At 37.2% G+C, this 23,399-nt stretch overlaps 1 protein-coding gene across 2 annotated transcripts in view; it reads left to right on the top strand.

Annotated features, from left to right (window-relative positions):
• The first annotated feature begins 15,488 nt into the window (after positions 1–15,488).
• The window catches only part of LOC113078631 (glutamate receptor ionotropic, NMDA 3A-like), a 62,101-nt gene continuing 54,190 nt past the window's right edge, over positions 15,489–23,399 (top strand). For both annotated transcript variants that reach the window (XM_026250952.1, XM_026250953.1), the window contains exon 1: positions 15,489–16,474. In XM_026250952.1, the coding sequence (XP_026106737.1) occupies positions 16,016–16,474 (459 nt within the window). In that variant the 5' untranslated portion in view covers positions 15,489–16,015. The remainder of the gene's footprint in view (positions 16,475–23,399) is intronic.

The raw sequence follows: 23,399 nt of genomic DNA, 5'->3' as shown, positions 1-23,399 counted from the left end.
CGGGATTTAAAATTCTGGAAACATCCACAGAATCTTAAAGAGGAAATATTAAAGCCTTTAAAAACTCAAATAAATAAATAAATCAATAAGAAACGAGTGGGAAAAAGACATCAGTATTCCGCCGGCATACTGTTGTGAATGCAAAGAATGCTTGATTTCTATCTAGTTAACTCAATTAGACCATGTGATGCAGATAAGACCCATCTGAGTATCATCGTCTTAGGATGGAGAGACCGACAGACAGAGAGAGACAGAGAGAGAGAGAGAGGAAGCAACACTGATAACAATTACAACTACCTCTCAGCACTTTCTCTTTGAAGATTGTTCTACTTCAGCTGTTCCTGCTCACAAGAGGGAGAAACAGTTCACTCCAATCATCGTGTGGAAACTCATTCTTTCACCTTGACAGAGTCATTCTGTGGCCCTCAGCTGCGGGAAGCATTGTAAGCAGGTGGTTCATGGAGGAACAGCTTCTTAAGAGCTTATTTGGTTGCAGTGGATGAGAAGGAAAGGTGTGCTTTGAGCCGCATGTGACGTGAAACACCTGGTCCCTGGGGAGTTTCTTTCTTCTGTTAAACTCCAAAGAAGATATTTTGAAGAATGCTGGTAACCAAACAGTTGTTGGTCCCCATTGTCTTCCAAAGTATGAAAACAAATATTACGGAAGTCAGTGGGGACCATGATGTTTACCACATTCTTCAAAATATCTTCCTTAGACAAAAATAACTCATGCAGGTTTGGAACAACTTGAGGGGTGAGTAAATGATGATGGCATATCCCAACATGTATATTAGGAGAAAATTTAATTTTTCTGAAAGGTAACGCACATTTCCACCACTTTAATGTAATTCCCATTACATATCAAGTGATGTTATTGTGGTAGAAACTATCCGAGTCATTTATATATTACTATTTTTGGAATAAAATCTCCAAAAACGTTGGAGCAAATTTTTAAATAGGCTTTACCTTTATTAACAAAGCACATATTGGAAAACTTAAGTATTCTTGACTAAAAAAAAATCTTAAAGCTACATTACATGACACAAAAAGAGTATTATTTATAAACTTCAGTGGATTTGGTTGTCTGCCATGACACTCGCTTGAAAAATACTGCAAGCGGAGTGATACAAACAGTGAAATAGTTGGAGTGCTGTTATCACTCGAATATCAGATTTGAGGACATGAAAGAACTATTGTATAAAACTAAATTTACTTAATTTACCCATGAATCCAAGCTAATATCCAAGGATATCATATATCCTTCAGTGCCTTTGATTTCATTTAATTTCTACCTAGAAATAGACGTTCTTCTCAAATATTCACTTGACTAGCTCACTTAAATATTTTCCAGATCATCAGATGTTATGTTTTGACGTCTTGAAATGTGCTCTGAGACCAGTTGCTTTTAAAAGTGCCTTGACGGTAGATACAATTAAGTCTATTAAATGAATAGTTCACCCAAAGATGAAAATTCATGTAGTATTACCTGCATTTAAATATATTCTTTTTATTCTAAACCTAAGACTTTCTGTATTCTTTGGAGCACAAAAGAAGAGTTTTGTTTTGAGCCCCACTGACTCACTATATACTCAAAAACAGATTAAACATTTGTATTGACGTTTTCGGTTTCTACAGGTTTAGTGGCTATATACATGAGCCTTGCATTATTGAACTTTCCCCAAACTCGATTCTTGATTACAATATCATTATAGCACTCAAATCTGTGCCGATTGCCGTCTCGCTCCATGCAGCTGTCATTCAGCGTATTTGTCATCAGCACTGCAGAATACTTCAATTCTCTCTGCTGGTTCCTGCATGCTGACCAAATCAAATGTTTTCTGAATGTCCTATGCAAATATAGCCCTCGAATTTCAACATGTTCTCAAAAAGGACGTGAATAATTTAAACGGCCTCTGTTAAACGGCTAATGTTGCTGTGAGATGACCCATCTGGGCTTCTGGGAAATTTGTCACAGCTGCATATCAAGGCTGAAGACGATGTGTGGCGAAAACAGCCAGCGCTTGTGTTTACCACCGAGAGCTGTTTCCCTTTCATGCAGAGCGCTCATTTCAATGCCAGCTTGTGTCCTTATTTACAAACTTCGCTTATTTAATGTCAAGAGATTTCGTGGATTTACTGCATGTGCTAAGTAGAAATCTGTCTCGTGCTCTTTCTTTGAAACACTAAATGTCATGTAATCTCCAAATCCATATATCAATACTTTCTGGTAAACAAATGAGCAAAAAAAAAAAGGTAATGGATCTGATGTCCTTTTAGTTAGTTTACTTTCAAATGTCAATCGCTAAGGGCTGGGTCCTAATGCAGTAAATAAATACAGGTTAGCACTGAGCATGAGCATTTATTTTTTTTTACAGATTTTGATACGTCAAATCAGGTTTCAGTTAAATCAAACTTAAAGGGTTTGTTCCCCAAATTTTTTTTAAATTAGACTGTGTTTTACTCACCCCCGAGGCATCCTGGGTGTATATGACTTTCTTCTTTCAGATGAATTCTTGAGTCTTTGATCTTTCAAACTCTATCATTGCAGTCAGCGGGTGTTACATTCCTTCAGTCCAAAATAAGTGAAATAAAAAGTGTCCCTCCATAATAAAAAAAAAGTGTTTTACATGCCTCCTGTAGTGAATCGATGCATTTATATATAAAAAAATACCTGTATTCAAAATGTAATAATCACTTTTTTTTAGCTTGTGCTCACAGTTGTAAAACAGAAGCAGTTCCGGGGGAATGATGTAGAGGTCAGCGTTGCGCATGCGGCGGTGAGTCTCGTGAAAACCAACGTTCGTTAACAGGAGCAAAAAAGCTAAGTTTCCTTACTAAAGCAAAGGCAAAGCAGTCTCCTCTTGGATTATATCAAAATCCTCCGACATTCTTCTTTACAAATCCTCATTTTGTACTTCTAATTAGTGACTGTAATTGGTGTTTTGTTTTGATCTCTCTGCTGCATTCCTGTGTGAGTCACATCTGAGCGGCGCATGCGCAAGTCTACGTCATTCCCCCAGAACTGCTCTGTTTACAACTGTGAGCCCGAGATAGATTAAAGTGATTATTACATTTTGAATATGGGTATTTCTCTTATAAAAACACATAAATTTGCTACAGGAGGCCTTTGTTCACCGCCAGAGCAATGTCACTTTTTATTTATTTTTTTTTTTTTTATGTAAGGGCACTTTTTATTTAGCGTCTTTTGGGCTGAAAGAATGCAACACCCATTGACTGCAGTGATCGGGCTTGAACGATCAAAGACAATTTTTTATGTAACTCCTACTGGATTCGTCTTAAAGAAGAAAGTCATATTCACCTAGGATGACTTCAGGGTGAGTAAAAGCCTAATTTTTCATTTTTGGGTGAACTAACCCTTTAAACCTACTTCATTTTATAGCTCCCAAGGAAATATTTATCATTCTCATTCATTTATAGAAATAAAAATCTAAACCAAATAGGCATATTTAAAAATAACAGAAACACACAAAATTGCTAATACTTTAAATTAAATGAACATAAAAAGAGATCATTAGAAATGTGGGATTAATGGATCAGTGCTTTCATTGCAAGACATTTCTCTATTGATTTTATTAAATAAAAAAGAAAACAGTTTAAAACATTTGATTAAAAGCAATAATACAATTAAAAGTAATTTAATCGGACTAAGTGTGAATTAACTGCTCTTCTAAAAAAACACGGCAAATTAAACTACACTCTTAGAAAAATGGGTTCATTGGGGTTCTATATAGAACCGAAGGGTTCTTTACTCAACTCCAAAGAACCTTTAATGCTAAAAATATGTTAGTTTTTGAATATACTTGATACTGTTAAAAGGCACATCATTAAAACAAAAAATACGACTTCACATATCACACCTAACCACGCTCGGAAAACGTAATTAGAAATAGCTACTAAATTAGTAAAAAATGCCTATCCATATACAGCTATGATTATGCTCCGAACTCCCAAACTGACTCAAATGATTCGCGATCCAGCTCCGAACTCCCAAACTGACTCAAATGATTCGCGATCCCGCTCCGAGCTCCCGAACTGATAAAAATGATTCACGCTCCGAACTCCCAAACTGACTCAAATGATTCGCGAACCCCAAACTGACTCAAATGATTCGCGATCCCGCTCCGAGCTCCCGAACTGCTTAAAATGATTCACGCTCCGAGCTACCAAACTGACTCAAATGATTCGCGATTCCCAAACTGACTCAAATGATTCGCGATCCCCAAACTGACTCAAATGATTCGAGATCCCGCTCCGAGCTCCCGAACTGCTTAAAATGATTCACGCTCTGAACTGTCAAACTGACTCAAATGATTCATTCTCCGAACTCCCAAACTGACTCAAATGATTCGCGAACCAGCTTTGAACTCCAGAACTGACTCAAATGATTCACGATCCCGCTCCGAACTCCCAAACTGACTCAAATGATTCGCGAACCAGCTTTGAACTCCAGAACTGACTCAAATGATTCACGATCCCGCTCCGAACTCCCAAACTGACTCAAATGCATATTGTGTCAAATGCATAAGATCAGTGAATATTGCACCGATCTTGAAGTTTCTGTGGTCATGATTGTTTGTGAGTTGTGTGTGCAACCTAGCCAGTGAATTGGCCCTTACCACTGTGGTAAAAAAATGGTCAGTCACATCCCTAGTTGTTTGGAAGAAAGTATGCAAGATTCTAAGTTATCTCACAAATAATTTATGTTTCCAACATGCAGGAATCAGTAAAGCCAACTCCGACTATAGTTTTTCATGAAGCTTCAAACCCCCTCCATGCAAAAAGAGCCAGCATCAATATGGAGGGTGCCAACATTGTGAGCGCAGAAATGGATGTGATGGAGGCAATGGAGTGCCTCTTTGCTACTTATTTCATATTCAGTGTGGAATACCCCAAGCACATCACTCACATGATGAATTTTGTTGAAGAATACCTATTTAAAAAAAAAAAATTAAAAAAAATGGTTTGTCCCAGTGCTCAAAATGTAAAATCAATTATCATAATACTTTGATATTTTGTGAATAGTGCTAAAGTAAATTTGTAAATATGAGGCGTTTGATGTTATTCAGAAATGCTGATCAGGATTTGAATCTGTAATTACAATTCTTTATGAGTGATATTAATGTAAATTTGTAGATTTTAAGTACTTCTATATCAGTATATTTCCATTGTGAGTTATATTAAGATGGATTTGTAGTTTTGAGGTACTTGATGTTGTTCTAGCCCTGATGTGAATTTAGATTAATCTGTATATTTGCATTATTTATTAGTGATAGATTAATGTAATTTAATAATGGACTTATTTTGTAATATGTAGATGTAGGCGAAACTCTATTTTCATTATTTATGAGATTTTTTTAAATGGTTGGTGTTTTAAGGTTGATTTTTGTACATTTAAAGCCTTGAATATTTGAAATTACTTTTTGTTAATATAAATAAATGACTAGTTCTATGCACTTTGGTTGTGCTTTTTTTAGTATTCATGGTTGACTTTTTTATGTGAATTACATTTTTACATTTTAGGGTCTTGATGTTTGTCAATTATATGAAATATTTAATCCAGAAAGGACAAAAAAAATAATCATGAATGAACCTCTACAGGGTTCTTTTGATTGAAACCTTAAAAGGGTTCTATATAGAACCTTTTAGGGGTTCCAAATACATAGCGTCTGATAGAACCTTTTAAGGTTCTATATATAACCTTTTCTTCTAAGAGTGAAAAAAAAAGAGTGAGTCAGTGAAAAATATAAAACACAATTTTATACAAGTAGATGACTAAAAGTATAAAAATATATTATTTTAGAAGTTAAAATTAGAAAATATTCAAATAAGTGACAGGTTGGACAGTTTGGGTTTATGAAAGATAACTGAGAGATTAATAAGTCGAGGTATTGATATTAATGTTAATTAATCAGTTACGGACAATATTTCTTAGGATACATAAAATGTGGACAGATCTGTTTTAACCCTCGCAGTGCATTATGTCCACTCAGACTCTGCTCTTTTTTTCTTTTCTTTTTTGCCATTTATGTGGATATTTCAGGGGAGTATTTTATCACAACATTTCAGATGTCTGTTTTATTTCCGACTCTTAAAAATGAATTCAAAAAACTTCCATAAAGTGGATTATGCATAGCTGGTGTAGAGCAAACGACCCATGAGGCTTGTCTAATGTCTCATGATGAGACTACTGCTGTAAAAAAATAAATAAAAAGATATTTCACAATGTTTTACTGTATTTTAATGAAAGCAGCTGAATATAAGAGACTTCTTTCAAAAGCATTGGTATATATTCTTATTTGGATGGGCACTAAATAAGTAAATGTAACTGTGTGAGGATTGTGGAACATGTTGTGGCGTTCTTCCAGTCTTTATACACTGGAGGAATTTGACCGCATGGCAAGTTGGCTGTCGTTCGGCAGGTTGGGCAGCGCAGTGGGATGTGAATATACTGTATAATAAAGAAGTTAATCCAGAATCCTCTCGAGCTCACACAAAAGAAACAAATCCACCTGTTCTACTACGCTTTGCTTGAGTTTCTTAGAGCATGGCCTGATCGTGACAGGATTTCTCTGTGACATTTACAAGAGGCCGGAGAAGAGAGTGAATGTGGTTTCATTGCTGGTCAGATTCCTCTTTTTTTAATGCAAGTGAGCAGAATATGTCTTAGAATGTCTACATGTTTGTTACAGATGTAAAGTGTTAGTTTCAATGAGATACTATTATAGTTTGAATTATATTTAAATTTTTGTTAAAGTTTGTTTTTGTGCATGTGAGTTTTTTTGTGTTTAATTTGTTTATACATCTAGTTTTTATTATATATTTTTTTTCAGTTTACATTTTTAAAGCCTAAAATAGATTTTATTTATTTATTTATTACAAATTTTTTTTAAAAAAAGAAAAGTTTTGTATGGATTTAGTCGTCATTCAAGTTCCAAATTCTGATATTATTCTGATATTATGAAAACCCCACTGACAACACATACCAGCCTTTAGCTGTGGCTAGAAACCTTTCTGAAGATTATTTTAAAATGTCATGTGACATATTTAGAAAGGGGCACTCAAGCATGTGCCAGTCTGACTGAAATGTCATACCCAAAAACAGACTCCATACTGTAATTAAATATTTGAATATTGTGTTTCTGTATTGAAGTCTCTTGCTAAAAAGAGAAGATAAACAAAATGAATTATAGAAATGGAAAGGAGTGATGCAGTTTTATATACAGTAAATAGGAAGATGAAATACTGAAATGGAATCAGAGGAAACGAAATGCACTGTAAAAAACTTAGGCAAACAAGCTAAAATAAAGAAGACAAATTCTTTAAATGAAATATGTGACTGCATTATTTTAAAGATTCTTCTCCATCTGAAACAACTGCATTGATATTTCAGAGGCTGGTCTTGTTTGTGCCAGCTTTGTTTCCCACATGGCTCATTATTTTGGGTTTACCCTTTGTCTCCACAGGTTCTCGCCGCAGTCACCGGTGTCCAGGTGTCTAGACCTTGTTGGTCTCATGGTTTCTTGTTAGGCTTCCCCGTAATGAGGCAGAGAATTAGGAAGGAAAGTCTTGGCAACAAGTTAACATTACTGAGATCTGCCTCAAGCTCCTCTGGCCCCCATCCAGTTTCACTGAGAACTGAAATCTGATTTTTAGGTGATTGGCTGAAAACAGAAGAATGAAAGAGGGGAGGTTTATTGAAGTTTATGCCCGAAGGACGAGAAATTCTCTGCCACACTGTTGCTTTTTAAATAAAAGCTAGAGGGAGCTACAACATTTAACTTATCAACTACTGCATCAACACAAACAAAGTCACATTTCTGAAATTACCTCAAGAGTAAGAAGATGCCTGTTAGAGTTCAGATCATGACAGGACACGAGATGGATTGCAGTTCATATTAATAAAATGGGCATGATTATATTAAACAACTCAATAATATGTAACATTTTAAGCAACATCACAAGCAAGAACGTTGTTGTTCCTAAATATCAGTCAATAATAATAATAAATGTTGCAATTTGAAGTACAAGTAAGCTATTACCAATTCATGAGCATTGTTGGATAAGCTACTCTAAAAAAAATGATTAGTAGCTATTAATATATTTTTAACATTGTAATTAGATTACTGTACTAATTACACTCTTTAAAAAGTATTGCATTACTTATTTACTTTTTAAATCCCATATCAACCGTGACCAGCTGAACAATACAAGGATAGGCATGCAACTGCTTTTAATTCTTTCAAATAAAATTGCATAAATTCATTCTTGAATTGCTCAATGTATTTAAAGATTTACATTTTAACATTAGGCTAGACACTACATTTTTCTATCAAATCCACTGTTGTTTTATATAGGATAGAATTGGTCTGTGTTGTATTGAATGCGATTGCATGAGAAGTAGCCTAACTGTAATTGAGAATAAAATTAAAAGCAACCCTTTACTTCACTGCACACAAAGCGCCACATCACTTGATCCGCTCCTGAACGAATCAGCTTTTTGAATGAATTGATTGAATAAATGACTGGTGTTATGATATGGCCTATCATGCACAGTATATTTACTGCTAAATGGTGCTGTGATTTTATTAAATACTATAATATCTCTGTCAATAAAATAGCCTGCCTAATTATAATAAAATATCACTACAGACATTTTCTTATTCTAGCCAATCAGAATGCTTTTGAGGCGCGCTTAGGATGTCCATATATGGGAAACCGGAAGTTAAAAATGTGGTAGTTTGAATATTTGTCTAATACAATGACATTCATGTATTCCACACCTTTTGGGACATTTTCCGTACAAACCATATGCTGATTCTGAATAACCCAGTTTGTAGGTTCCAGCATGACTGCTTGCTAAATTCTCAAGGCTCTTAAATACCTTGGTGCTTCAACCATCTGACAGGTTGTTTATTAAGGATGGACGAATCTGACAGATGCACGGTGAATGAGAATTTTCAAACAGTGAGAAAGAGACAGAAACATTCACTGTTATCTGAGAGGATAATGAATAGGCTGCGAACGAATTGCATCGGCGATTCAGCAAAAAACATCTGTTTACTTTCAGACGTGTGTGACAGTAGTGACATCCTTTACTGTATTTTGAATCATTTATACTGTGAATGATAAATTGACCTTGACATTTTACAGTTTTATACCAGTGAAGTAACTTTGTAACTGGGGAGAAAAAAAAGCATTTTCCTTTCAATTTATTTAAAAACCATCATCTACATCTGTCATCCCCAAAGAACATCTTGGGTCATTTCAACATTTGTGGCATTTGTGGAAAATCCCCTTTCTTTTCATAAGCTTTGAAGATTTGTGATTCTCCTTGCTTCAGTCACCTGGCTTGAAGAGTGCACAAAGCACCCCCTTCATAGCCTGCTACATTTCACGCTCATGTGGAACTGTGGATGTCTCAGGAATGTTGAAACGGAAACATGACATTTAAAAGCTGACCGCCTTATTGCATCGTCACGATTCTCTCTGTCAGAAAACAGAAGGGTAAGACGGGGTTCCGCTTCACAACAAAAAGGGACCTCAAGAAATGGGGTCTTTTTACAAAGGTGGCTGGCCATGCAGCATTTAGATTCTGGTGGATGATCTGGGGTGATTTATCTCTGCCATATGCAGTTGATGATTTTACAGTAATACTGAAATTCAAATAATGTTTTCACAGCAGTGCCTTGTGAACCTACCCTGTATGGGAAGCCAAAAGCACTGAAAGTGGGATGAAACAGAGTAAACTCACAAGTGCGTGCTGATCAGTTAAAAAACACTTAATGTAGACTATGCACACAAATACGGTTAAAATGCTATGCAATATGGTGGTTGTGTTAACACACTGCCAACACATGTAAGAATGGATTTTGCATAATAGGTGCCCTTTAACTGCGACTTTTGTCTCAATAAACAACTACTTTGCTGCTTATTAATAGTTAGTGAGGTAGTTGTTAAATTAAGGGATTGGGTAGGATTACAGATGTAGAATATGGCTATGCAGAATAAATGCTTTATAGGGTTACTAATAAACAGCCAATATGGTATTAAATAGCATGCCTATAAGCAACTAGTTAATAGTAAGGATTGATCCCTATACTAAAGTGTTACCTTTTTGTAACCATTGCATGAATTGTTTTGGAGGGCTACCCTTTATGTAATTTGGCTATTTGTAATTTTATATGATTATTTCTTAAAAAAAAAAAAAAAAGAATATTTAATTCGATGTTTAAAAGTAAAGATTTTCCCTTTTTATCACAATCCCTTCTTTTTCATTGTCCCTTTGAATATTTACACGTTTCAGCCACAGTCTGGTGTCACCTTCTGAAAGTCACTTTTTTTACAGGTCATTTATAACACTAATTTCTTTCAGGGGTTAACGCACAGTCCTGAGCTCTTAAGGCTGCTTATGATCTCAAATGTTTGTGATATTGACAAGAACATGGGTACTCCATAGACAGGGAGTTATGTGATAGGTGCAGACATGATTTCAGCAATGACAAAGTCTGCATATTGGTTCTGGCTCAGGCTTTTTTTTATCTTGGAGAGTAAAGTTGCATTTAATTGGTGTTGTCCTGTGTTGGCTTTTGCACAGGATCCCTGTTAATCTCACCTCATTTCCTCTGCTGTTAAAACACAGCACAGTTGATAGGACAGTGGATGTTCACCTATTATCAGAGAAACTTTAGAGACAAGGAGACCTCTCTGGTGTGTATTAGCCGTGAGCAGAGCTCCAGATCAGTTGATCACGTGCTCTGATCAATATGTGATCTCGAGGAAATTGGCTGGGGTGGTTGTGCTACATAAAAAGGTTTCAGCTGACAGCTGTGACTGAGGGGCTCCTAATGAGGCTGAGTGTTCCTGCAAGCTGGATGATGTTGCAACCTGATTATGTACTTTGAGGAGGCCTGATTGAAGAAACACACACACACACACACACACACACACACAAAACAATATCTAATAACTGCTATGAGTTTGTACATGATCAATTATCACTTTCCAGGAGTTTTCTCATGTTCTTGTAGTTTTGTCAAAACTTTTCACTTGTGGACAGTAGTAGCCAGAAAAGAGACTCTGGGTGTGCATATGAAAATCTGGGTGTGCCACATTTATTGTCAGATTACTGTGCAAAATTATGGGATAGTATTTTTGTCACACTGCTTCCGTCCAACCATACTCCTAGTGTTAATTTGCAGGTCGTGTCAAAATGTAGTTAATTGTTAAATGTAATAATTTTCTTCCAAATACGATAATTTTGAACTTTAGCGATTTCATTTTGTTTATTTTTCATTACAGTTTATTCACTTTAAATAAATTATAATATATAATTATAGGATTAAAATGAATTGTAGTTGCTCAATATAGGTCTTTTTTTTCATGTTTTTGTAATGTCTGGGAAGCCAGAATGCGCATGCATCAACAGAAATATTTATTAGCTGAACCCTGTTTTTTTTACGTGCCATTTATAGCAAGACATATTACAGATGATATTACAGATGCTTTGTCAGATTTAAGTTGAAGCGCGTGCCGAACCGTGTGTGGTGAACCGAACGGTTTGGTTTTTTTATTTCAGCGAACCGTGCGATACCTATTACCTCAATAATCAATCAATTACAGGCCTAAAACAATCATGTCCGAGCAGACGGATATTAGTACATCTCATCACACCGGCACCCGCGTCTAAATCAGTTGTATGGTCTGGTTTTCAGTCTAAAACAGTTGCATCAAGTATGAATGTCTCGCCTGTTTCGGGAGGTGCGCGCGCAGTCAGCGGAGGCTCCAGGGGCGTAGCAAGCTTTCCAAAAGTGTGGGGGATGGATGTGGTTTGTTTGTAAACAATAAAAATGATGAACGCATTGACAGAGTGGTACAAATTGCAGGGCTTAAAATTCTCTGGCACTGTGCGGGATTTCCGGCTTGCATTGTTTGGCTGGGAAAAAAAAATAATCCTACATTAAAAAAAAAAAAAGAAAAAAAATCAGAAAAGGGGAGAAAAAACGCAAAATCAGAAAAGGGGGGAAAAAAAACTCAAAATCAGAAAAGGAGAGAAAAAAAACGCCCACACAAAGCTTTTTCTCTGGTGTTATAAATAATGTAAAAATTTACTGTTTTTAAACATTAAAATAATATACACTTTAATTTCATAGTTCTTCAACAGGTATGCAATCAATATCCCAATAATAGCAATTAGCATTAGTCTAAAAAACGAAATATAATACCGAAAACACTCGACATGTCAACAAAACGATTAACAGAACATCTTCCCAAACAAGCTTATTTAAAAACCTCTAAAGCATAAACACTCATTCAAAGCACCTGGAAAAGGGAGATGTAAATAACCCTAAGTTCCCGCCTCCTCAGCACGAGCTGACCGATAACACGCCAAGAGAGGCGGGACTTAAGGCAGAACAGCCAATCATCAGCCGATCACACTCAAAGCCGGTGTCATGTTTGAGAGGGAGGGGGGAGGAGGCAGCCGCGGCGAGCGCAGATACAGAGCGGCCAGAGAAACGAAATAACGACTGTATTAAGGCGTTTGTGCAAAACTGCGGAAAAACTGCAGAAAATGTGCGGGTGTCGAACCCTCTCACCGGGAAAAGTGTGGGTGTTAAATCCCCCACATCCCCCACGGGTGCGACGCCCCTGGGAGGCTCGCACCTCCAAACTCGCACCGGAGGCTCGCACCTTTTTTCTCAGATTTTGAAAAATATTCGCGATCGACTTAAAATGCTTCCAAGATCGACTTGTCGACCGCAATCGACGGGTTGGTGACTCCAGATATAGCGACCAACTTTTTTTGAGCAAGCATTGATTATGCGTGACACAGTCTCAATTTGTGGGACCATGTATTGGGCTCAAAGGCTTTGCGCGCACGCGCTATGCGGGACGGGTGGTCACCCTACCTGGCACACCCGTCTAGAGTGTGTCCACCTTTGTGTGTGGGTCCATGTACATGCTGAATCGACAGGTAAAAAAAAAAAGGCTCAAGTCCAAATATTCATTTATCACCAATTAATTGTTTGACATAACTTCCTGCTTCGATGTCCAGATCTGAATGTAAATAATCTCAAACATGCTACGAAGTCCCGATCTGAATCAACCGAGTCGCGAACAGGCTCCGAAGTGCCGATCTGAATCAACCGAGTCGCGAACATGCTCCGAAGTGCCGATCTGAATCAACCGAGTCGCGAACAGGCTCCGAAGTCTCGATCTGAATCAACCGAGTCGCGAACAGACTCCGAAGTGCCGATCTGAATCAACCGAGTCGCGAACAGACTCCGAAGTGCCGATCTGAATCAACCGAGTCGCGAACTTGCTCCGAAGTGCCGATCTGAATCAACGGAGTCGCGAACATGCTCCGATGTACCGATCTGAATCAACCGAGTCGCGAACATGCTCCGAAGTGCCGATCTGAATCAACCGAGTCGCGAACAGGCTCCGAAGTGCCGATCTGAATAAACCGAGTCGCGAACAGGCTCCGAAGTGCCGATCTGAATCAAACGAGTCGCGAACAAGCTCCGAAGTGCCGATCTGAATCAACCGAGTCGCGAACATGCTCCGAAGTGCCGATCTGAATCAACCGAGTCGCGAACATGCTCCGAAGTGCCGATCTGAATCAACCGAGTCGTGAACAGGCTCCGAAGTGCCGATCTGAATAAACCGAGTCGCGAACAGGCTCCGAAGTACCGATCTGAATCAACCAAGTCGCGAACAAAAAAAAAATATATATTCTAAGTAAACAACAATAGCCCAAGTTTAGTAAACATTTTTTATTGAGACTATAAAAAAATAATTCTGCATCTATTTTTAGGTGTGCCAGCTGCCACTGTGGGTGGCACAGGCACACCCTGGCACACCTGTGGCTATGCCACTGCTTGTGGATACAAAGCAGCTGCGCCGGTGATGTGGAGATTCAAGTGCGTATGATGTTTATAAATTAATATTATGTAAAAAAAATTAATTTTTATTCAAACATACACATTATATATATATATATATATATATATATATATATATATATATATGTATGTATATATATGTTGTGTGTGTGGATATTATGATATCTGTATAATTAATATTATATAATTTAAATACATTTCAGTTTACATTTATTTAAATGCATTTATAAATTAATTATATACATTTAATTTAGAATTGAACTTAATTTTTCAAGTAGGCCTAGTTATATAATTCCATATCTTATAAAAGTGTATTATTATGAATGATATATCTTCAGTTATGAGGCTGAGTGTAATATGATTTGTTTTGTTTTGTTATATTTCATTTGCTGACTGAATGAATCACCATTATGCTAAATGAAATATGCTAATTGTGGCCTATAGCTTTATAGCCTATAGCTTTACATACACTTTGAAATACAGCTGATAGGGAGTGACATTAAACTTGCACCTTTCTTTCCTCTGACTAAGGTAATCCGTGTTGCATAATGATTACTTTTTTTAGGGGAAAGTGGTAGAATATTGATAGTGTATTTTTTGCCTTTTGCTGTTGAGGCAAACCCCGCTATTGTGTACTTAGCACACAAAAATATGAGAAGGGTCCAATTTCAAACAATTGAGCATATTTGCTGACTCTCTTTTTTTTATTCACTTTAAATCCAAAGATTTTTTTTTTTTACTTTTTACTGACATTTCATTCACTACACTTAAGGAAAATCAAGCAGACAAACACGAACAGTGACTATTTCTATTCAGCTTTTAGTGCTTAATATTAGTAATTAAGGGAAATTCTACATTAGCTACACATTCCATGCTACTCTAGTTCTTTATAGCGTATAACAGGGTGTGTGATTGGCCGAGGCTTCAGTCCACCTTCATCAGATTCCATTTTACCGCATGACTGGCCCGTATCGAATCCCTAATACCCGGGTCCAAAACAGTGACCCACTTACCATGCCCTGCCTTCTGTTAACTCTCTCTCGTTGTTTTTCTTTGTTAATTTAAATGTTTTCATCCCTCAGTCAGCTTGTTTATTCTATAATTACAGACTTGATTAAATTATATTCTCCATTAAATGTTGTAATGTTTGTGTAAAACTACTTTGTAATATTTTGAATAATCTTCATACAGCTCACAACAACATTTATACATTTATGTTATATATATAACAGTATGTCAATGAAGGGCCTTCAGCATCCATGGAACCATTTCCATTCCACAAAAAAATTATTAATTCAAAAAAATAAAAAAATAACAAAAAACAGGAAAACAAATCGAATGTTCTGGCATCTGCTCACTGAAACCAAGTTTTGTGTGTGTGTTTTGTTTTTAAAACCCATTTAGAACCTTTATTTTTAAAAGAATAATCTACAAAACTCCTGAAAAAAAGCTGTAAAGACCGAGTTTCCTTAAAAACTGACATTTTAGTGCTGTAGCAGAGGAGAAGACAATGATGACTAAACTTTTCATTTTTTTGGACGTACTGTTCCTTTAAGGAAAGGCATGGAAATTTCGAAGTGTGCGTGTACCTGCTGCATCCAGTAAATGTCTGTATGGAGGACTTCAGCATAAGATCCTGAATTAAGTTGGAATCTTGTTTATAATCAGCTACATATATGAGACTTCCTTTCTGAAACCCCGAACAACATGACGACTGAACAGTAAAAAAAAAATAAAATTATAATAATAATACGTCTTTGGTTAAAGAGAGGTTTTAATAAGAGAGTTTCTGTATTTCCGCTCAAGTCGTTCTCTCTCGCGCTGTTCTCTTAATGATTGCATTACTCCTCTCCAGCGCTTCTCTGGGTGTGAACGCAATGACATCCCCGCCTCTCGAGAAACCCCCTCCTCTCCTGAGCAGAGGATCACATTCACACAGTAACTCCATAGATCACTCCTCATACACTACCCTGCACTAAAATAAATTAAAACAAATAAAACAAAAAAAGGACGTTAAAGAAAAGCGCAGACAACAAGGCGAGCAATGCTATCTTCTGACAATGCCTCATCACCACCGTTGAGAGTGAAGCAGGATGAATTTCATCTTCTACACATTCTTGGCATACTTTTATTTGGGATCGCAAATATTCCTTCTCCATACCCTGCTCGTCCGGCCCGCTCATTCTCACCCGCAGCCCTGCCACATCCTAGCGCGGATAGGACACACCGTGCGCCTGGGTGCCCTCCTGCCTCCCCGCCAGTCGGTCCGGGTGCGCGCGGCTCTCCACCGCGCCCTCAGCGGTCTCGCCGACAGCGGCAACAACTTTCTTCCGTACAACTTGAGCCTGGACGTGGTGTCTCGGGAAGCCCCGAGCGGAGACCCCGAGTCACTCTTCAGGTGTGTGTGTCAGGATATAGTGGTCCAGGGGGTCTCGGCTGTGCTCGCCTTCCCTCAGACGCAGGAGGAAATAGTGCAAATGGAATTTATGTCCTCTTTTTTGGAAATTCCTTTTATAAGCATCATTGAGCACGGAGAGCCCCTCAAAACTCAGGTAACGCGTTTCATTTAAGCAGCAGACCTGCTCCTGATTTTAACCTGGTGTTGATTTGTTGACTTTTTAACGCTTGCAGCTTACGTCTGTGACGCGTTTTATGCTCAAATGCGACTTTCGCGCATCTGTTGACTGGGAACGCACAGGAACCGGTGTGAGTTTAGGGCTGTTTGGAAGCGAAGGTTTATTAAATACACCCCCTCTCCAAAATATTCCCACCCTTATGGTGGCCAAAGCACTTTTGTGGGGCCGTATGTATGTTTTTAACATGGAACATGAATTTCAAAGTTGTTTTCAAACAACGTTTAAATAACAAAAAAGTTTTGCCGAATGCGCAAATTGTACGACGCAAAGCAGAAATCACTATAACCATAGCAACAGTTCGCTGCTCTAACACTTTCCATTAAGATTACTAAGATTTCTACCGGACTGTTGCATCGACGAAACATTATCACTTTTTAGATGCATGTAATATAAATATATACATTTTTCAGTGTTTTATTTATAACGTTTTAGTTGCATTGCATTTAGTTGCATTGTTATAACAAAATAGTTGCATTATAAAAAAAACGTTGAAAATGTAATGATCTGGAATAGGTTATATTTAGTGGATAAATGTGAATTCTTCAAGGACAATATTCTAATTTTTTTTTTTTAATCACTTTGTTTTATATTTTGCCTGTTAGTAATAAGCCTCTAGTAAAAAATGGCTTAGTAAAATGTATGTCATTGTTTTTTAGAATAAACACATCTTCTAGTGTTATGACCTTGAGCACAAGGCTAATAATGATTCAATGAGCTGTAGAATTCATATCCCTGTTACTGTCATCCCTGTTATCCTTGTATGAAGGCATAGCTAAATCCAAAAATGTATTCATGTTTTTAGATTATTATATATTTTTGCTTATCCTTGACAATGAAAATGAAATCCACTTAACAAAATGACACAAGACAAAATTTTCAAAGATGGCAGGCTTGGTGTAATCGCCAAATCAGGTGCTTGTCAAGCAATTTATGCAAGACCTGACCTAACTAATTATCTACCATGCCCTCAATTTATGTGCTATCCGAAATGGCCTATAATATGGTTCAGAGTTTTGTGTTCTTTTTTCTCTCTCTTTGATGTCAATGTAGATTAATTTTGTGGAGATTTTGGCTTCAGTCTGATCATAGCTGATCATTCCCTCAGGTCACAACAGATCTCCTCTGCTTGTGTGTTAGGTTTGTGTTTGGATTGTTATGATCCACCTGCTCTATAGGAGAAAATGTTTCTCTGACAGGTGTGTTCTCTCAAGCAGAAATAGATGCCGCATCGCATTACACTCAGTCAGGTATGTCACACGCTGAGACAGTTTCACAGACATCCGTGTCAAATGAGAGGTTCTGCTAAAATGCTGGAGTTAATGATATGGACTGGAATACATTAGATGGTTAAAATGACATTTGCATGTAGCAGCTGTGCTGTTTCCAATTTAATTGTATTTCTCTCATTTGTTTGTTGTCATGTTTGATGCTGAATTGTTGGCATACCTAATGATATATTATGGAGTTCTTTTGAGTGTATTAGATAATTTGCACCTGTCTTGGCTGCAGAGGGAAGCTTCATGTACTGGTGTATTTGGCTTGGAGCACTGGCTGAAAAGTGCTTACATCACAAGGTACTTTAAGAAATTAAAAAGGGAGAAAATACTTTAAATCTTACACCCAGATGGGGAAACGCATACATTTTTCTTGTTTAATATCTATCCATTAAAATCTCTTCAGGGGCTTCTTAACTACTGTACAAATGTTTAGTAAAAATCCAGTGAAATTCTCCACATCTAGTCATTCAGCTTGAACTCATGAGTATTCGTATGCCTTTCTATTTAAAAAATGTGTGGTTCAACAACACATACTCTTACTTACATTTGCATAGATGCTGAAATATACAATATTGACATACTGACAGCATCTAAAATATAAAATATTTACATTTGAACACTTATTAGATGTACCAATGTGTACAAATTTAAACCGTTAACTCTTCTGCTTATTGAGAATTGATAACATTTCGTTCTGTTCAGTGTGATTTCTGTTCAGCTGACACAAAAGAACGTAAACTGCCTGCATTCAGCTCATTGGAAAAAAAATTGCACTATGGTGATGCAGAGAGAAACAGGAGACGAATTGCTGAAAAAGTGGTTATTTTTGTTTTCTTAGTTTACAAAAAGTATTGTTGTCACTACATAACGTTACAGTTGAACCACTGATGGCAGACGGACTATTCTTACAATGCTTTTCATACTTTTCTGGACCTTGACAGTGTAATTTACTTGGCAGTCTATGGGACAGTCACAAGCCTCCCGGTTTTCATCCAAAATATCTTCAATTGTGTTCCGAAGACGAATGAAACTTTTTCAGGTTTGGAATGACATGGTGGTAAGTGATTAATGACAAAATTTTCATTTTGGGTTGGAGTATCCCTTTAATCAGTCAAGATCGATTTTCTTTTGTTCTCTGATTAACATTAAAGGGGGGGGGGGGTGAAATGCTATTTCATGCATACTGAGTTTTTTACACTGTTAAAGAGTTGGATTCCCATGCTAAACATGGACAAAGTTTCAAAAATTAAGTTGTACGTTTTGTATTTTTGGAACAAAAATACTCCTTCCGGTTTGTCACAAGTTTCGGAAAGTTTTTTTTCGAGTATGGCTCTGTGTGACGTTAGATGGAGCTGAATTTCCTTATATGGGTCCTAAGGCACGTCTGCCGGAAGAGTGCGCGCTCCCGTATAGCAGAGCACTGAGAGGCTGAGCACAGACATTGACTGATCAGAGCGAGAGCGTCGCAAAATGTCACAAAAGAAGTGTGTTTTTGGTTGCCAGGGCAAGACAACCCTGCACAGATTACCAAAAAAAAAAAAACATTAAGGGAGCAGTGGATGGAGTTTATTTTTACAGAGCATCAACGGAGTTGTGCAAGTGTTTTTGTTTGTTCCCTGCATTTCAAAGATGCTTGTTTTACAAACAAGGCCCAGTTTGACGCCGGATTTGCATATCATTTATTTCTTAAGGATGATGCAATCCCAACGAAAAAGGGTCACGATCGTGTGTTGGAACCGCATGCAGTGAGTAAAACTGCTTAAATATCTCTGTGTTGTTAACTTAGCTATCGGCACGTAAGCACATCAAGTAAACAACATGCGATGTTGGCATAAAACTGCACTTTCCACATGTACAGCTTAAAAAAAAAAAAGACGACATAAAGTGGAACTTCGTTATTTTCCAAAACCGCTAAGCAAATATATACAGTTTCAGTACATACCACATAGAGACGTCGTTGCTGATGCTGCTCTTGTTAAATTTCAGCCTCTGGATCTGATTCTGGATCATAAATAAAAGGCTGAATCTGACTGTTAGCCATGGTTTGTTTGGGATGATGGTTTTTTTCCTCGCGGTAATGTCACAGCTTTCAAATGCTCTCAACGCAAAAGTGATTCTTTAGCTCCGCCCACACGTCACGCCTCCAGCCGGTCGTGTTTTTCTGGGAAAAATCGGTACAGACTATCTTTCTCTTATGAATATAATAAAACTAAAGACTTTTTGGAGTTATGAAGGATGCAGTACTACTCTATAGGTACTCAAGATTAACAGGATATTGAGTGAAAACGAGCATTTCACCCCCCCTTTAATGGCACAGACATCAGAAGGAATATTAAGCTGCTGTCCCTTTAAGACTGAATGCATAGATCCAATATGTGTTTATTTGTCCATTCAAGCACAAGTGGATGTGAAAGATAAAAAAAAAATTTTTTAACTAAATGAGAGGCAGCTTTTTTTTCTTTTTCGCGTCTTCTTGTGCTTCAGTGCTTTAAAGTTATATTAAGACATGCACACAGGAATTGATGAGCAAATTTGAAATGCATGTGTCTTATAGAATGCACAATTCTTACTTTGGAACCGGGTTCTACAATGGAATTGTACTCAATACCCAGCCATACTTGTTACAAGTTCAAAAACTGGCACCTCAAGAAGTTTTACGACAGCTTTTATGGTAATGGCATAAAAAGCTCATTGGCTCTAGCCAGCATCATCACAGATGTGATGTGCTGTGTTTAGTGTGCTGCGTTAGACTCAGAAATGCCAAGATAAAATTTTTAACGAATGACGACTTAAAATTCTGCTCTGTAATTTACCCAAAACTATTGTATTTAGTCAGAATGGACTGAGACTGCAGCACTGCCATAAACAATGAGACCAGACTGAATCATTTTTCTTAAATGGAAAGACTTACCAAAGCCATTATTTGAGGCTGAAGCCATACCTCCAAAAGATGTTGTCCACTAATTATTACATGACGCTGACACTGGACAAATCAGACATTGACAGATCTCACTGTGTAGGCTGAAAACCTCCGTCTCTGTCCTTCTGCAATATACCAATCAGTGTAAAAGCTCACGGTGCTCTTAGTGTGCAACATCACTCAGGCACAAATAAAGGCAGGGTGATAATGGGGCTTGTGCTCTGGCTGCTGCTGTGATGCTTACAGGACACTCTGGAGCTCCAAACTGCTTGGATCCTGCTTCACTTGATCTGCTAATCTTGTTTTTTGAGGAGAAATGAGTGTTCTTCAGCAGGCTGGGCTTTTGCCTGTTGTGTTCATCAATTGTTTGAGCTCCATGAGGATATGTGCACAGGGCAGTGTTGCAGTGTGAGTTTTTTTTCTCTTTCATTGTTTTGTCCCTCACAGTTTGCTTTGTGGTTGCAGTTCTAGCACATCAACTTTGAAGCTTCAACTCTTCTGTTAGAGGTCCAAAAGACCCCAAGGCCTTTTTAATTGACCCCCAACAGAAACAGTATTACTATAGTGGTTGACAATGGCTTTCTGACAGAGAGCATGGCTGCTTGGTACAACAGTGGGGCAATGCTTCAGTAATCTCAGCTGCGTTTCTATTAGATCAGAGGAGATATTAAAAGAATGTGATGGAAAGATAAGAAGTTAAAAAGATTGTTCACACAAAAATTAGTTATCTGTCATCTTAAGTTTTTGTCTGCTGAACACAAAAGAAGATATTTTGAAGAATGTTGGTAACCAAACACTTTCTGGTCCTAAATGTACTTTCCCCCCCAAACAAAGTCAGTGGGGACCAGAAACTACTTGGTTACTCACATTCTTCAAAATATATCATTTTGTGTTCAACAGACAACAACTGAGTAATGACAAAATTGTAATTTTTTGGAGAACTATCTCTGTTATTAGTATTAGATACAGCACTGCAATCTGAAGGATTAATACGACAAAATACAGTTTGATGCAACAAGAAAATACTATTTTAGTCTTTCGCTTTCCTTCCATCCCAGATCTGCTTGCAGTGAGCCCAATTAAAACAATAAATGTTCTTTCTTGTCTCTAATCTGCAGTAGAAATGTAAAGGAATTACCAGAGGGGATGCCGTAAAATGAAAGAGAGACCCAGCGCACAGAAAAACCCAAAACACAAAGCTCTTTATTATGTGGAGTCTATATCTGTACAGCTGTAGCGATGTCATGCTGCGGAAGTATGCCATAAAGACCTACATGATAAAAAGAGCTTCCACTGACTGTTACAGAGCTCATAAAACGTCACTTTATTTAATCGCAGTTTATCACAACACTGTAAAATTGATCACAATAAGAGAATTGTTAAACTGGCAGTTGCTAAATAGGCAGTATTCGAGTGTGTTTGATTAGAAACCGTCTCCGCACACCAGCAATGATTTTGAAGCCAAAACCATCTAGATATTTTACCCCTATCATTGCTGTGTGTGTGAAAGGTCCCACATTTCGTTTGCTTAACACAGAAAATGTGAGATTTTAAAGGTCACCCTTGGGCAGAACTCAAGACTATTATTTGCTCCATGAAGTTATAGATCATAAAATCCAGGTCTTTTCTGAAACCGCACAAAATTGATCCAGCAATTGCATACGACTCTAGGTACTTTCATAAGAAAAAGTATGCAGTTCAAGGAGATTTTGTTGCTGAACAGTTAAAGAAACTTCACTTAACAGAATCAGCTTCTTTTGAAGGCCGTCTTTTGCTGATTGCTGGTTAAACATTCAATGTTCAGCGATCTTATACAATCTAGTGGTCATTTATTATTATGAAATAGGTTTTATTTTAACACCAGAATCGCAAGGTGAACATTTATGAAGTAACATATTGTTAGCTGGTGGATCTTAAAGATGCATGTTCCTGCTTTTCCACATTTTTTTGAATTTAATTGATGTGTAAGATCCATAAATATACTACTTCAGACCGTGTTGGTTTGTCTTATTCATTGCATTTCCTTAACTTCCCCAGCCTATGAAATAACCTCCGTGGATTGCCTGATAACTTGGTGGATAAAAATCAGAGCTGTTAATACAAAATAAAAATCAATTCCAGGCAGAGGTGAATCCCATGCGCTACCTAGCTACTGTAATTACTGAGATCCCAATCTTTCCACTGTTGTGACCTTGAACAAAGCGCTTGACTTCATGCTGGTCCAGAGGGACTGACCCTGTGATTGCTGTACTGTGGAGGCTTTTAGATAAAAGTAATGTTGCTTATCTTTATGTTGGATAATGTTATTCTCAAATTCTAGAGAGGAAAATCATGTCCCAAACTGTCACCTGCCTTTTGTTTTAAAAATAGTATTAATTCCACTTCGATATTAATCAGAGATCATCAGTAGATTGTTAATTATACAAATGAAAAAAATTAATTACATTTGCTTATTATCTTAACCCCACTCCATCCAAAAACACTCTTTCAGACTGGAAATCAACACTTTATATATATATATATAAAAAAATCATAAAAATATGTTTATGAATAAAGACATTTCATAAAATAGATTTAAATGAAAAGCTTTCTGTGATTGGTTGTATTTTATACAAAAAGTAAATAAGTCTATTGCACAAGTGGT

The sequence above is a fragment of the Carassius auratus genome, unplaced genomic scaffold (genome assembly GCF_003368295.1).
Source record: "Carassius auratus strain Wakin unplaced genomic scaffold, ASM336829v1 scaf_tig00026159, whole genome shotgun sequence".
Classification (NCBI taxonomy): Eukaryota; Metazoa; Chordata; class Actinopteri; order Cypriniformes; family Cyprinidae; genus Carassius; species Carassius auratus.
Note: the sequence above shows the minus strand (reverse complement) of the source record. Positions and strands in the feature narration are given on the sequence as shown.